This window comes from Bubalus bubalis, chromosome 3, assembly GCF_019923935.1.
Source record: "Bubalus bubalis isolate 160015118507 breed Murrah chromosome 3, NDDB_SH_1, whole genome shotgun sequence".
Lineage (NCBI taxonomy): Eukaryota > Metazoa > Chordata > Mammalia > Artiodactyla > Bovidae > Bubalus > Bubalus bubalis.
In genome coordinates this window covers 155,948,318-155,964,943 of record NC_059159.1, presented here as the reverse complement: position 1 = coordinate 155,964,943, position 16,626 = coordinate 155,948,318, and the positions used below count along the sequence as shown (strand labels likewise).

General features: G+C 51.0%; 1 protein-coding gene across 1 annotated transcript; it reads left to right on the top strand.

Annotated features, from left to right (window-relative positions):
* The first annotated feature begins 609 nt into the window (after nt 1-609).
* On the top strand, nt 610-13,641 carry LOC102406070 (rho-related BTB domain-containing protein 2). Its single transcript, XM_045165150.1, is given in 7 exon segments — nt 610-899; nt 901-1,708; nt 2,010-2,128; nt 3,653-3,803; nt 8,153-8,241; nt 9,245-9,350; nt 10,695-13,641. Coding segments are annotated over 7 exon segments (1,746 nt in total). The 5' UTR covers nt 610-644; the 3' UTR covers nt 10,913-13,641.
* The last annotated feature ends 2,985 nt before the right edge of the window (nt 13,642-16,626 follow it).

Sequence of the window (16,626 nt, the reverse complement as noted above, 5' to 3'; positions counted from 1 at the left end):
GGCCAGGAGACCCTGGCTAGGTAGGGAGGGAGTCCTGGTGCCTAGGGAGGGTAAGGTGGCAGATGGGGAAGGGGAAGAGGGGGTGGGGGGAAGTTGTGTGTCTCTCAACTCCCTGCTCAGCCCTGAGAGAATGCACAGAGCCTCACTTCTCTCCCTCCATTTGAAGCAGACTCACATAGGGGGCCAGTAAGAATGGTCATTCTTTCATCCATCCACCCATCCATCCATTACACACTGAGTGGGCAATACTGGGCTAAGCATCATGAGGAGAGAAGGCGAAGGAGAGGCAATCTTTGTATGAAAGGAGCTTATAATCTTGCTGGGAGACGAACTGGATAGGTGAATATATTAAAAACCAGCATGCTAATTGCCAGAGAGGCAGTCAGCCCTCCCACTACTTTGAGCCGGGGAGATCACCCAGGCCTACCATAGATAATGGAGGGCTTCCTGGAAGAAGAAGGGCTTAGAAGTGAGCCTTGAAAGAATGGTAGGATCTGGCCAAACAGAGGAGAAAGGGAGTGGAAATGAGCAGGGCAGGACCGGGGCTTAGACTCATATCCTCAGCAGGGACTCCCCGAGTCAGGTGAAAAACACACAGGATCGGGGGAATGCATCTCCCTGCCCCCCAGCCCTCCACCACCGACATGAACTTGGCTTCCCTTCTTGACCGTGCCAAGCCCATGAAGCCCAATGAGATCCTTCCCCCGGAGAAGGGCCGAGAGGTGGCCAAGGAGCTGGGTATCCCCTACTACGAGACGAGAGTGATGGCGCAGTTCGGTATCAAGGATGTCTTCGACAACGCCATCCGGGCAGCGCTTATCTCCCGCCGGCACCAGCAGTTCTGGAAGTCCTATCTCCGCCATGTGCAGCGGCCCCTGCTGCAGGCGCCTTCCCTCCCGCCCCCCCAAGCCGCCGCCCCCGCTCATTGTGGTGCCCGACCCCCCCTCCAGCAGCGAGGAGTGCGCTGCCCACCTTCTGGAGGACCCGCTGTGTGCAGACGTCATCCTTGTGCTTCAGGAGCGGGTGCGCATCTTCGCCCACAAGATCTACCTCTCCACATCCTCCTCCAAGTTCTACGACCTGTTCCTCATGGACCTGAGTGAGGGGGAGCTGGGGGGACCCTCGGAGTCAGGGGGTCCCCGCTCAGAGGACCACCGGGGTCACCCTGATCAACACCACCACCATCACCACCACCTCCACCACCACCATGGCCGGGACTTCCTGCTCCGGGCAGCGAGCTTTGACGTGTGTGAGAGCGTGGAGGAGGGCGGGGGCTCTGGGCCTGTTGGGCTCCGGGCATCCACCAGCGACGGGATCTTACGGGGCAATGGGACAGGGTACCTGCCTGGGCGGGGTCGAGTGCTGTCTTCCTGGAGCCGAGCTTTTGTGAGCATCCAGGAAGAGATGACAGAAGAGCCACTGACTTATAAATCCCGGCTGATGGTGGTGGTGAAAATGGACAACTCCATCCAGCCAGGGCCGTTCCGGACTGTTCTCAAGTACCTGTACACAGGGGAGCTGGACGAGAATGAGCGAGACCTCATGCACATCGCCCACATCGCTGAGCTGCTTGAGGTCTTTGATCTGCGCATGATGGTGGCCAACATCCTCAACAACGAGGCCTTCATGAACCAGGAGATCACCAAGGCCTTCCATGTCCGCCAGACCAACCGGGTTAAGGAGTGCTTGGCCAAAGGCACCTTCTCAGGTATGAAACAGGCTTAGGAGCTGCTGTCCCAAAGGCAGGGGACTTCCCTCCAGGAGCCTTCTGCAGAATCTGGGTTGGTCCGAGTAGCATTCTGAGTCATCTCAGCCACTGATGTCCTGGAGATACTGCGGCTCTGCTCCTGAAACCTAGAGCCCCCAGCTTGAGATTGTGGTCATGTGGTGCTCACAGAGTGTGGCTTCAGGAGGAAGCAGTCATCTGGGAGCAGTGTCTACCCGTGGGGTTGGTTGTCCCATATTCTTTCACCCCATCCTCACGTGATGCATCTTCTCTCACCCAACAGATGTGACCTTCATCCTGGATGATGGCACCATCAGCGCCCACAAGCCCCTGTTGATTTCTAGCTGTGACTGGATGGCTGCCATGTTTGGGGGGCCATTTGTGGAGAGTTCCACCAGGGAGGTAAGGCTAGGATGGAAATGGCTGGGAGGGAGAGAGGCTTACTCCCTTTCCATCTGAGGCATCTGTCACTTCATGGTACTTCCTTCAGCCCTGACTCTGTACAAACCACCAAGTGATGGGCCCAAGAGAAGTTTATGAGATGGCTCCTATAGCCAAGGACTTTGCAGTATACCAAGATGGGCAATTATGGTCACATCCTAGCTCTATAGTTGAGAAAAAACTTTTTTCTTAAAGCAGTAAAAACAGATTTTTATTCAGAAACTATTGCAATAGGGGAAAAGAGACCTCAGTATAGAACTGGTTTTAATTCTTAATTGAGCATGATCAAGTGGGGTTTATAGTCAAGGTGTAGGGTGGGAGTCAGAGGGTAGAAAATTACTAAGAGGAAACATCAGGAGTCAGTGGGAGTTCTAGCCAAATCAAGACTGGGGTTCAAGTCTGACCTCCTTTCTACCCTTCTCTGAACTCTGACACTGACTGTCCATCCCTCAGCCTTGTAGTTAACAGTGTCCTCCTTTGTGAATCTACTTAAAGTTCCAAGGGTCCACACCAAGTTTCTCCAGCTGATCTGAGGTTTCCCTTGAGTATGCGGATGAGGTCTTTTATTTCTGCTGAGTACCCTTCTCAGCTCTGGTCCCTTAGCCAGTGCTCAGCAAGCACTTGAATGAAAAGCTGAACAAAGAATGTTAGAGCATAGCATCCTATAACCCAGAGAAGGGATTTCCTACGATTTCTGGGTCAGGAAGATCCTTTGGAGGAGGGAAGGGCACCCCTTTTCAGTATTCTTACCTGGAGAATCCCATGGACCGAGGAGCCTGGCGGGCTACAGTCCATAGGGTCGCACAGAGTCGGACATGACTTAAGCGACTTAGCACACACTGGAAAGGGAGTCCTTCTGGGAGGTGAAGAGGAGAGTTCGAGATTTGAGTGGTCTCTGCTCCCTGAAGCATGAGTGGGTTGAGATGTGCAAAGTGTGAGATGGGAACTCTCCAGAGTCACAGAAGCAGCTGTAAAGTTCCAGCCAATTCCCAGTGCAGCCTGGAGAGGCTGGCGGCTGATGAGAAAGCAGTTTTTGTGTTGGTCCTGCTCTGGAGAGATCCCAGAGGCCCAGAGCTGTAGCTTTGAGCAGCCCAGAGAGATCAGCTGGTGTTCGCTTTGTTCATCCACATCCCACTTGCACTGCTCCCCGAAGGATAGAGTGGGGCCAGGTGCAGGTGACCGGCAGGACTCCTTTATGCTTCCTCCACACCAGAAAGATGCTAACGCGAGTCCAGGTCCTTTTAAAAGCTGTTGGAGCCCTGCTCACAGGTGCTCAGCAGATGGGTTCATTGAAGGCTGTTGGTATGGGAGATTAGCCTTTGGGGAAGGAGGGGTTCTGAGCAGGTCAAGGGACCGCAGAGGGGTGGCAGCCTGTCTATGGGAGACCAACTGTCCAGGCCAGAGCCTTCTGAGTTCTTCGGAACTGCTGCTCTTTCCCTAAAGCTGGACCTTGCTCCAGCCTGCTCCATTCCTTCCCATTCACAGGTGGTATTTCCTTAAACAAGCAAAAGCTGCATGTGGGCCATGCTGGAGTACCTGTACACTGGCATGTTCACCTCCAGCCCCGACCTGGACGACATGAAACTCATCATCCTGGCCAACCGCCTCTGCCTGCCGCACTTGGTCACCCTCACAGGTAGCTAAGCCCAGGGGAGGAGCCTCCAGGGAGGAGGAGGAGTCAGGGGATCCCCTGGGAGTCATGATTTCTTCTCTCACCTGTCTCCTCCTAGGGGACAGGCCACCAGCACCAAGGGGATATGTTAACATAGCGTGAGATACATCGGTGCGTATTGGGGTTGCGGTGAGGACGTGGATGTAAAGAGATGTGTGAGAGGGATGCTTGGTGGGGTCACCTTATAGGTCTCTCTAGAGGTTATTGCGGTGCAGCACGTGGGCACCAGTAGATGCCAGGGCTCGAGGTTCTCAGCTTGGCCACACTCAGGCAAGCTTAAGAAGCCAAAAAGAACAGAACACCATTCCTCATTCCTACCCTTGCATCTCCTCTTTCTGCCTTTCGTTTTTCTTCCCCTTTCTCATTTCCTTCTTCTCTTCTACCTTCCCTTTCTCTTTCTTCTTCTAGAAACACAGTAAACATTGACCTAATTGTTGGTCACTCCTAATTCTTTGATTCCTGGAAGATCCTGTGAGCTAGAGCTCAGGTTTCAGGATGGACCAACCCCAGAGGCTTGGGTGGAGCAGGGACTGGGGCAGGAGGGAGACAAGGAGCAGCGCTTGGGGTGCCAGGGCAGGAGGAGAGATGGTGCAGTGCAGATGAGAAGCCGTCTGGAGCCTGTGGTGCCCGCCGACAGGTGGTGCTCCTGAGCTGGAGTCAGCATGTGCGTTCCTTTGATGTTGGTGTTGGTACCTGTACTGGCATTGATGTCCAGGTTAATGTCCTTGGGTGGGTCGGCGGCAGATAGCAAGGCCTCAGATACTGAGTTGAGGTTCAGGGAAGGACCTGGTGTCAGAGCTGCTGTGGCCCTCGGCAGATGATCAAGACTGGGACTTGGCTATGAGGGAAGCAGCGATCCTATGACGAGAAATGAATTGAAAGGTGGCGCTTGGTCCCTGGAAGAGGTGGAAATGATTGACCAGAATCAAATGTTAAGAGCTGAGCCTGCAGAGGCAGGCCAGGGGACACTGAGGGCTTTAGGGCAGGGAGTAAGAGGCTTCTAGAGATTTCAACTGCAGAATTCCCTGGTGGTCTGGTGGTTAAGGCTGCACTTCCACTGCAGGGGGCATGGGTTCAATCCCTGGTTAGGGAACTAAGATCCCGCATGCTGAGTGATGCCACCAATAAATAAATAAAAAATAAATAAGATCACAGCTGCAACAATTTGAAAAAGTGGTGCAACATTCCCAGAACATAGAAAACAGTCCAAACTCTTAGACTAAATAACTTTTGAAAGACTTGCTACAAAGAAATGGCCCAAATGAAAAAAAAATGTATTCAGGTGTTTCTTTAAGTTTGTTTCATCATAGCAAGCAATCAGAAACAAGTCAAACAGGCACACTGGTTAAGCACATGTGGATGGATTTTGCAAGGTAGCCATTAAAAATGTTACCTCTCACTGCTGCATGGAAAGGCTTATAGAAAATAACATTGAATGACCTTTCCTGGGAAATGCTTCATAATCGCTAAAAAACATATTTAAAAAATATGTTTCTATGTACCTTGTAAAGGAACAGTGGAAAATGCCAAGTGCTGTATAATAAGTGACATGTTTTGTGATATAAGCTTACTATGAAGTTATTAATTTAAGCTTAATTTTTAAAATGTTAAATATTGCACGAAAACATGTAATATGTGTTCATCTTAATAAACTATTACAAACCGAAGTGGCCCTTGCTCGCCACACCGGAGCCCCCAGTCTGTCCCTCTCAACCATAGGCCCTCCCCACCCCAAAGTAACCGTTCTGCCTATTGCGCTAAGATTTTATAACTGCTCTTCCTTACTCTTCTTCATAGTTATATCATCCAAGTGTACATCCTGAAACACTGTAGCATGATTTTATTTTTTATATATCTTTTAAGGTTTTTTTAATCTGTAAGTACCTTGTCTGTTAAAAACAAAAACAGAAATTTCCCTTGCGATATGTTGGAAAAACCCTCTGATCCAGGGAACCTAGAGTTTTTTACTGATCGCCTTTCTGTATCCACCATGTTTCCTTCCTATCAACTGGCCTTCAGGTCTAGAGGCTAGATTAGATCCAGTCTTCTTTTGGTGAGACTACATTTTGTAGGCTGTTTCTGCTTTTCATCAAGAAACATAGACCATCTGCTTTTCTCTCTTTTTGTGGTGTTAGCAGCCTTTGAGTTTTATTGCCTGGATCCATTTATTTATTAAGTGTTGTGAAATGGTAATATTCCAGGTCTTTTTTTTTTCTTTTTTAATCTGTTAGAATACTTTCCAAAGGAGGGAAACTTTCCCTCACCTATGGTTTGATTTCCCAGTAGAATAGTTCATGTAGGAAAGGCAGGTGAATATGTGGCATTTTAATTTACCAGTTGTTTTTCTTTTCTCTCATATTCATGTACTTATTTGGCTGCAGTGGAGTCTTAGTGGTGGCATGAAGGATCTTCAGTTGCGGCATGTGGGATCTAGCTCCCTTACCAGGGGTTGAACCTGGGTCCCCTGCATTGGAAGTGTAGAGTTTTAGCCACTGGACCATCAGGGAAGTCCCTGTTTACCAGTTTTCAAGACACACATTTGTTTCCTATCATCCTTTGAGAGTAACCATTATTTGTTATTAATATTACATGTGATTATGAATTTTTGGACTTGAACATACTCTATTGGCTTTTAGTTCAGGTCACTTGCTCAGTCGTGTTCGACTCTTTGTGACCCCATGGACTGCAACATGCCAGGCATCCCTGTCCATCACCAACTCCTGAAGCCTACTCAAACTCATGTCCACTGAGTCAGTGATGCCATCCACCCATCTCGTCCTCTGTCGTCGCCTTCTCCTGCCTTCAATCTTTCCCAGCATCAGGATCTTTTCAAATGAGTGGGTTCTTCACATCAAGTGGCCAAAGTATTGGAGTCTCAGGTTCAGCATCCGTCCTTCCAATGAATATTCAGGACTGATTTCCTTTAAGATTGACTGGTTGGATCTCCTTGCAGTCCAGGGGACTCTCAAGAGTCTTCTCTAACACCACAATTCAAAAGCATCAATTCTTTAGCACTCAGCCTTCTTTATAGTCCAACTCTCACATCCATACATGACTACTGGAAAAACCATAGCTTTGACTAGATGGACTTTTGTTGGTAGAGTAATGTCTCTGCTTTTTAATATGCTGTCTAGGTTGGTCATAGCTTTTCTTTCAAGGAGCAAGCATCTTTTAATTTCACGGCATCAGTCACCATCTGCAGTGATTTTGGAGCCCCCCAAAATAAAGTCTCTCAGTATTTCCATTGTTTCCCCATCTATTTGCCATGAAGTCATGGGACCGGATGCCATGATCTTAGTTTTCTGAATGTTGAGTTTTAAGCCAACTTTTTCACTCTCCTCTTTCACTTTCATCAAGAGGTTCTTTAGTTCTTTGCTTTCTGCCATAAAGATGGTGTCCTCTGCATATCTGAGGTTACTGATGTTTCTCCCGGCAATCTTGATTCCAGCTATCGGTTTTAAATCATTGCAATTAGCTTTATGGAAACTCAGATACTCTGCTGTTCCTTTAACCTGTAGAAGTCTTCTCGAGTTGGCTGCAGAGTCTCTAGAGGAGCTTTCGATGCTCTGGAATGACAAGATGTGCCAGGTTCATTGTGTACATTTCCTGCCCCATACCCGGTATCAGCCATTTCTCTAGGAAGTCTTGGCTTCCTGTAGTTGGAAATGGGATTTCAAGGCTACAGTATTTGCATTAGCAATGCTTTTGCTATTGGGATGGCTGTTGTTTCTAGGTCTTTTTCCATGGACTCAGCTGAGACATATTACTTTTAAAGATAAAATACTTTATCAGTTTATACTGATACAGTTAAAATTCAGAACTCAAAGTGTTTACTTCTTCCCTAGAAAGGTCTTAACATGAAATGCAAGGTTAGTACACAATTTGTTACAAAATTTAAATTAAAATGAACAACTTGATTTAATCCTTAGTTCTAATCTATAGTTCTCAGCAAATTTGAGATTTAATACCCTCTCCCATCAGTATCAGTGGCTGATTCTCAGGGGTGGGGGCTTTCACCCCACCTGTATAACTCCTTGCTGCAACATATGTAGCTTAAAAAACTTCATAGGTTATTCTAGTCTCTGCCTTCACTTCCCACCTCCTCTCCAGTGGGAAAGTCTTGCTCCAATCCTGGTTTTCTCACTGGTAAGAGCGGACTTAAATCTCCTGTGGCCTTTCCTGGCCTGTTGAGACTTGCCCTGGACCTCTCTTTGCCCTGCTGTGGGCCCCTGCTGGGGTCGGGGCGGGGATAAACAAGTGCCTGTCCACTCCTGTGGTTCTTCAGCCCATTCCTGGCTGTGTGTGTGTCACAGAGCAGTACACAGTGACTGGGCTGATGGAAGCAACTCAGATGATGGTGGACATCGACGGGGACGTCCTTGTGTTCCTGGAACTGGCTCAGGTAGGATGGCAGGGAAGGAATCTCTCCAACATTCTCAGCTCTGGGCTCTGCCTGTTGGCAGCAAACGGGGAGGGTTCGGGAGGTGGTGGGTAGGAAGGGAACCCATTGACAGACTTGGTTCCCCCAGTGGGCAGACCCATCTTATCCTGCAGGCCAGAGGATTCACCCCAACATGCCAAGAGAAGAGGCTGGCTGTGGCAGGAAGGGACGGAGACTTCAGGCAACCGTTGGGCCGGGGAGGGAAACCAGAGCCCTGTATAGACGTGGTTGCTGCCTGCTGGGGTCATTTAAGGCACACTGGGGACTCTCCATCTAAGATGGACTTCCTTCCTCCAATTTCCCAAGTGATAGTGTCAGTTGCTCAGTCATGTCTGGCTCTCTGCGACCCCGTGCACTTTAGCCTGCCAGGCTCCTCTGTCTATGGGATTCTCCAGGCAAGAATACTGAAGTGGGTTGCCATTTCCTCCTCAAGGGGATCCTGCTGACCCAGGGATTGAACCCAGGTGTCCTGCATTGTGGGCAGATTCTTTACTGTCTGAGCCACCCAAAACAGGCAAGCAAAATCTCCCCTACGAATCCTCAGGGTGCCAAACATTCTAAAGATTAGTTTATGAAGTTAAAATATGGCAGATATGCCTGGGAGGCCAGCTCTCTAAGCCCGGTTGTCAGCACCTTAATGCAGGCTGCTCTGGTCCAGCATGGAGGATGAGGGGTCAGATCTGAGGAGGGCAGACCCAGTAAGAGGCTACCTCATAGGACTGTGGGTTTCTGGGGCTGCTGGGGGCAGGTCACGGGTGAGGTGGTGGTGGTGGTGGGGCCAAGGAGCAAATCCATGTCATTCCGTCATGGTTTTGTGTGGCCTTGCCTCTCGAGGTGGGTTCTTTGTGACTCAGGGCCTTTGCCCACCTGCGCCAAAGCTCTGGCTCTGAAGGCAAAAGTAGACATCTGTGTGCAGACCTTGGCCCAGGGGTCCCAGCACAGACATGCTCCTGTCTGTTCCCAGTTCCACTGTGCGTACCAGTTGGCTGACTGGTGTCTTCACCACATCTGCACCAACTACAACAATGTGTGTCGCAAGTTCCCCCGAGACATGAAGGCCATGTCCCCAGGTGAGCATCCCCAGCGGCATTTGTCGCCTCCCTCTCCTTGGGTCCAAGCCTCTGACCCAGGGCGCCCAGAGGCTGCCAAAGACCCCTGTGGGTGGGGAGTAGCCTGCAAACATGCACCCAGCCCAGCGGAGGGGGTCCTGGAAAAAGCGCTGGTGGGGAGGGCGGCCCCCCCGCCCCGGCCCGCCGGAGACCTTGGGCAATTCACTCTGCCCCTCTGAGCTCCTGCTTTTCACAGGTACAGTCAGACTAGAGGTGGTATTTTTTAGATGTTTGTGGACCAAACTCCACATTAAGAAAAACATTTTTGTTTGTTTGTTAATTTTTACAATGTTGGTTGGTTTCTGCCAAACAACAATGCAAATCAGCCATAATTATACATATATCCCCTGCCTCTTGAGCCTCCCTCCCATCCCCACATCCCACCCCTCTAGGTTATCAAGAATTACATTGTATCTTGTGACCTAGTACACATATTGAAAAATTCATCAGTTGTTTTTAATACTGTTCACGACTCATGACATTAATTTCATAACCTAGGAATGGGCACAAGTCACAGCTTGGACAACACAGATCTGGGCATCCTCTGGGGTCCCTGCAGCTTGGTCTCTGCTTAATTGATGTCTCAGGTCCTGGGGCCTGACAGGAAGCCAGGGGTCCAGGATTCATGGGATCCAGGGAGAGGTGTGGCTGGCCTCCCCCAGTTGGTCTTCACTGGGCACCGTCTGCTCTGCTGTGACCCTCCTCCCCACTAGTGCTCTACCAGGTCTCCCACTCCTGCTCTCTCCTCGTCACCCTTCTAGCATTTTCTTTCTAAAGCACAGCTCCAACTGCCTCACTTCCCTGGTCCCAAACTTTCGTGGAGCCCCCACACCTTCTAGAAGAAGTCCAAACCCCTCAGCCTAGCCTTCCCTCCCATCTGACCTCCTGCATACCCCCACCCCCCACACCTCCCCTCTCAGAACCTCATCTCTGCCAGCTGCACCTGCTGTCGGCCCAGCCAGGCTGAGCATCTTCTTGCCCACAGCTCTTCTCACCGTTTCTCCCTCATCCGTTGTTGCAGCCTGCTTTATTCTCCAAGCCTTGATAGGATCTTCCCTCTGCCTTTGAAGAAAAACGCAAGTGGAAATGCCTTTCCCCAGTGTGGACTGTCGGCTCCACTCCGTGGGCAACTGACTCTCTTTGGGGGCTCAGTGAAGGCAGGGCTTCCGCTTCTGGTCCCCAGGGGTTGGCATGTGGGCCTAGGAGGACCAGAGGCATGTTCCATGGCAGCGGGGCAGGGTTGGGAGTCCCTCTGCCCCTCCTCCTGCGTCTTCCTCACCCAGCTCTACTGCCGTTCTGCCCCAGAAAACCAGCAGTATTTCGAGAAACACCGGTGGCCACCCGTCTGGTACCTGAAGGAGGAAGACCACTACCAGCGGGCCCGGAAGGAGCGTGAGAAGGAGGACTATCTGCACCTGAAGCGGCAGCCCAAGCGGCGCTGGCTGTTCTGGAATAGTCCGTCCTCTGCGTCCTCTTCGGCCGCCTCCTCGGCGTCCCCATCCTCCTCCTCGGCTGTGGTCTGAGATGCTGCCACCCTCTTCTGACCCTGCTGCTGTTGTCCCCACTTGTCTTTGCCCCTCTGCTCCTCCGCATCGCCCCTTCCACCTCCCAGGGACAGAGGACTCGCATAACCAGGACCCTTTGGGTGGAGCTGCCCTCACCAGCCAACATAGCTCAGCACAGAGAGGAGGGAGCCTGGCCTCGTGGACCAGAGCAGTGGCCCTGTGCAGAGGTCCTGATTCCATGGCTGGCCGGGAGACAACTCTTGGAGGCGGGCATCGGGGAGAGAGCTGAGGACTGTGGCATCTTGTCTGTGGGTCGCAGAACCCTAGCATCAAAGGGGAAACTCTCCTGCTGGGAAGCTGTGTGTCCTGGTCTGCGCAGGCGGCCCCCTCCCAGGGAGCAGCAGTGGGCAGGCAGGGTCCTACCTCTGTTGGCCCCACGTCTCCATTTATGGACTTGAAGGGTTATAGAGGCTTTGTGGGCCTTTCCACGTGGAGCCTACTCAAACCCTCACTGGAAAAGTCAGGGTAGAAATTAAGCCTTCAGAGCCCAACTCCAGGCTTCCACCTCTGTGGTGCAGCTGCCAGAAGCCGCAAGCAGAAGGCTTGCCCTCTGCCAGCATTGCTTCCGGGGCTGTGGGCAACCAGGCCTGAGAAGGTGGCAGAGGTTTTTCAGAGCTTCAGCCCTGGAAGCAGTGCTTCTTGGTGCAATGAGAAACTTCTCTTTCCCCCCATCCTTTACCGCTCAGGTTTGGAGATGGAAACAAAAGGAAACACTGGAACAGGGGGAGAGAAAGTAGAGGGTGATGGGACCTGAGTACAGCAATCCCATGCTCCTTTGGGCTCCTCCCCCCGCTGCTGGCCAGCACAGCTTCTAATGGGGAGAGGGTAAATTTTGCAAAAATACGCAGACAATGAACAAAATCACTACCGACAAAAACATTGTGGCCTCTGTCCCCTCAAAAGAAGAAAAGCAGAAAAAGACCCTGGATGGCTCTCATTCTTATAAAGCCAAGCAGGGGACCCCATGTGGATGAGGCAATGGTCGAGGTGGGAGAATTGACTCCGATGCTTTTCAGGAAAGCAGTGTCACCGGCTGTGACCGAGGACGTCCTGGCCCCACTGACTGACTCTGGAGGGCACGGTGCAGGCCTTCAGCATGCTGGGGATGAGGTTGCAGGGGCGGGGAGGGTGGGCTCGGGAATCACCATGGTGTTGGACCCATCGTGAGAATCAGTCTGTTGTCAACTTCAGCAGGTAACTCCATAGGATATGACCGTGTTGAAGGGGTGGGATGCGGTAGGGGTCAAAGGTCAGGGCAAAGGGCACTGACATGGAGAATAGGAGTCTTTGTAAAGAAGGATCATAATGAAGTACGTGACCTTACCCAGTGCTGGTTGGTGATAACAGGGAAGAATGGGGGAATTGAACAGGAGCAAAACCAAGGTCAGTCCAGAGAAGAGGAGGGAGGAGACTGGAGGATGGTGGAGGATTAAGACAGTATCTTGCAGCCCCATGGGGGAAAGCTGGGCCACAACTGACCCTGTCCCCCTTTTCTGATTCTGATTTGTATCTCACTCCACACACCCTTGTTAGATTCAGAACACAGGGTCCCTCTGATGAAGGTGGAGCCAGAGAGACTGAGCTCCTGTCCTCAGCACTCAGGAGTCATCTCATCTAAGAAAGATGCTTTAGGGAGAGGAACTGGGTTTTGGTCCCAGGGCCCGGTGTGGGGGGCTCCACCTCCAATAATCTGGCATAGAGCAAACCCCCCCAAAATGGAACCTCTGCATCAATTTTGTGGTGCCAAGACCTAGAGATTTGAGGTCAAGGCCTTGTCAAGAGAAGGAGCAGGAGGTGGCCGGTCAAGTGGGTCTTGAATGACTGTGACCCTTGGTGTCTGAGCCCTAGACCTCAAGGCCATGGCTGCCTCCCCTCCAAGTTCTCCAGGTGGCAGGCTTGGAAACCAGACATGTGCTGCCCTCTACTGGCTGGTCAGCTCACTTCTGCTGAGCTCAGGCTGAAGCTGAGGTGAAGGGGACAGAAGGGGAGCCTCCGAGGTGGGGTGTGCTGCTCTGCACCAGCCCCTTCACTCTGGAAAGGGTGTAGGAGGGGCCTTGGGGGCCTCTCAAGAACTCTAGGGGGATGGGAGAGCCAGGACCTGAAATCCAACGGCAGGGGAATTAGGTCTCCATGAGCTTGCAGGCCTGAGTCGTCTGGCCCAAAGATGAGGATGCAGAAAGGCCAGCAGGGACAGAAAGGAAAGGCGGCTCAGGAGTGGCAGGAGGCTCACAAGTGAGAGGCCACAGCAGGATCCCAGCAGGCAGGGTCTCGGCACCCCTTCCCAATAGCTCCGTCAGAGCCAGTCCATACCTCCAGGAGCCCAGCAAGCCCAGGTGGGACTCAGAGATACCACCTGGGGAGGCTGTGAGGGACCTGGGCCAGCCCAGTCAGGGGAAGGGCAGGGAGGAGAGGGATGGAGGAGGGGCTGAATTCCAGTCCCCCAGGAACCTGGTGCCCAGAAATCTTGAGTCAGAGCGGGAGACACATTCATACAGGGCAAGCTTGAGCCTGAGGCATAAAAGCAAGAAGGAAGGAGGAAGAACACACACACCTGCACCCGTATCACTCAGAACTCTAGAGGAGAATGGGAGGATGGGGGAGAAAAACACACACATGCCTCTTTTTATATAAAATTGCATATTTAATTTGGTCATGAATTCATAAACACATGAGTATTTTGTACCTAATGGCCTTTCTTGTACTGTTTGATATTTCCAACAAACTCTTCTAAAATAAGAACTTCCAACGGAGAGAAGAGTAAAAAGATAAACCACCACTAGTGAAAAAATTAAGTGCCTATCTTGGGTCAGGTGCTCTTTGGATTGGATATAAAACAAGGCAACTTCATGCTCTCACCAAGCTTACCTTAAATAAACATGATGAACACTGACAAGGCTAATACTTTAGGTGGGCACTAAGGAAGTCCTCTGAGAAAGGGATAAGTGACCTGACACTTGATTGAGAAGAATTCATTTCTATCTCCCTCTGAAGATGAAGGCAGAGTGTCCTCCACAAAAGGAACAACAAAAGCAAGAAACACGTGACTTCCGGGGAACAGAGGGGCAGTAGGGCAGGACCTCTGAAAGGGAAGAGGAAAGGGCTATTGCACCAAGGCCACTGAGGTAGGACCCCTACCAAACTCCACTGGAGCACCATACCCTGAATGTCCCTAAATACTCAGCCAATTCTAGTTTGGGTCCAGCCATGCCAGTCTTGGGCACACAAAGTTTTGAGATGGAAAAGATAAACTGAGGAGTACTACTTTCATAACATCATCCTGCCATGACTGGAATACTATAGAGATAGGTGTGCTGGAAGGAGGGCTGAAGTGCTTACAAAGTATTTTTTACAGTAAGAGGAAGTGATCTGCCCTCCCTGAGCTGAGGGTGCTGCAGTGCATCTTCCACACTAAGAGTACTCAAGCAAGGAGACCTCCCACCAAGAACTGGGAGGGCAAATGGAGGAGGAGCCAGAGAAGGGGAGGAGACACCAGGAGAGGCCCGCTTGCATGTGTTTATTCTGAAAACCAGATCACAATACAGACAGGGCAAGATGGCAGAGCAGAAAGACCCTGAGCTTGGGTCCTCTCACGGGCAGCCCAAATTACAACTATTTGCAGAGCAAGCACTGATAAAAAAGACAGGAACCCACCAGCATAGATCTTCTACAACTAAAGACATAAAGCAGGAACCACACTGAGATGGTTGGAGTGGGCAGACTCACACTATCATCAAGTACCATACTCCTGGGTGGACAACCCACAAAGTAGGGAATTATATTGCAGGGTTTTTCCACCGGAGAGTTCTGAGCCCCAGGTGGGCTCTCCAGCCCAGGGATCCTGCATCAGCAAGATGAACCCCCAGAGCCTTTGGCTTTGAAGGCAAGCAGGGTCCTAATTTTGCGTGTCCCACAGGACTGGAGGAAACAGACACTTCAGTCTTCAAGAGCACACACATGCACTGGGACCTAGGGCAAAAGTGGTCACTTGATGGAAAGCTGGGTTAGAGCTGCCTGCTGGTCTTAAAGAGTGTCCCAGAGGGGCAGTGGGTGGGTGTGGCTCAGGCTGTGGGTATAGACACTGGTAACAGCTGTACTTTTCACACTGTCCATGGGATTCTCGTGGCAAGAATACTGGAGTGGGTTGCCATTTCCTTTTCCAGTGAACCATGTTTTATCAGAACTCTTCACCGTGACCCACCCATCTTGGGTGGCACTGCATAGCATAGCTCATAGCTTCATTGAATTACGCAAGCCCCTTTGCCATGACAAGACTGTGATCCATAAAGGGGATTGACAGAGGAGCCTGGCAGGCTAGTCTATGGGATCACAAAGAGTTGGACACAACTTAGCGACTGAACAGTAACAGCCATACTTGGAAACTTCTTCTGTTGGTGGACACGGGTGCTTATAGGCACTATTGTGGGATCTTCCCCCTAGCTCATTAGCCCCAGTAGCTAATGAGTTGGGTGGGGTTGATCAGCCCCACCCAACAGCCTGTAGGCACCACTGCTGGGATGTGGTTATTGTTGTTTAGTTGCTAAGTCATGTCTAACGCTTGCTGCTACTGCTAAGTCGCTTCAGTAGTGTCCGACTATGTGCGACCCCATAGATGGCAGCCCACCAGGCTCCCCCGTCCTTGGGATTCTCCAGGCAAGAACACTGGAGTGGGTTGCCATTTCTTTCTCCAATGCATGAAAGTGAAAAGTGAAAGTGAAGTCGCTCAGTCGTGTCTGACTTTTCGCGACCCCATGGACTTCAGCGCACAAGACTCCTCCATCCATGGGATTTTCCAGGCAAGAGTACTGGAGTGGGGTGCCATGTCTAACACTTTGCAGCATGCGAATGGACTGTAGCATGCCAGGCTTCCCTGTCCTTCACTATCTCCCAGAATTTGTTCAAATTCATGTCCACTGAGTCAATGATGCCATCCAACCATTTCACTCTCTGTTGCCCCCTTCTCCTCCTGCACTCAATCTTTCCTAGCATTACGGTCTTTTCCAATAAGTCAGCTCTTGCATCGGGTGGCCAAAGTATTGGAGCTTCAGCTTCAGCATCAGTCCTTCCAATGAATATTCAGGGTTGATTTACTTTAGGATTGACTGGTTTGATCTCCTTGCTGCCCAAGGGACTCTCAAGAGTCTTCTCCAGCACCACAGTTCAAAAGCCTCAATTCTCAGCCTTCTTTTTGGTTGAACTCACATCTATTCATGACTACTGGAAAAAATACAGCTTTGACGATACAGACCTTTGTCGGAAAGTAATGACTCTGCTTTTTAACACACTGTCTAGGTTTGTCACAGCTTTTCTTCCAAACTGCAAGTGTCTTTTAATTTCATGATTGCAGTCACTGTCCACAGTGCTGGGATGCTTCAGGCCAAACAACTAACAGTCCCACCCATCATCAGACAGCTGAGTAAAGACGTCCTGAGCCCACCGCCACCTCTAGGCATGCCTCTAGACATGGCACTGCCCACCAGTGGGCCAAGACCCAGCTTCCCCCGCCAGTGGGCAGGTAAGGGCCCTGCCCTCCAGGAAACCTTCACTAGCCTCCGGACAGCCTCAGCCACCAAGGGGCAGAATGCAAGAAAACCACAGTCCTGCAGACTGTGGATGCAACCTGTACACAGCAGGTGACACCCTGTCCTAGGACCAACTGGGCCCCAACCCTGCCT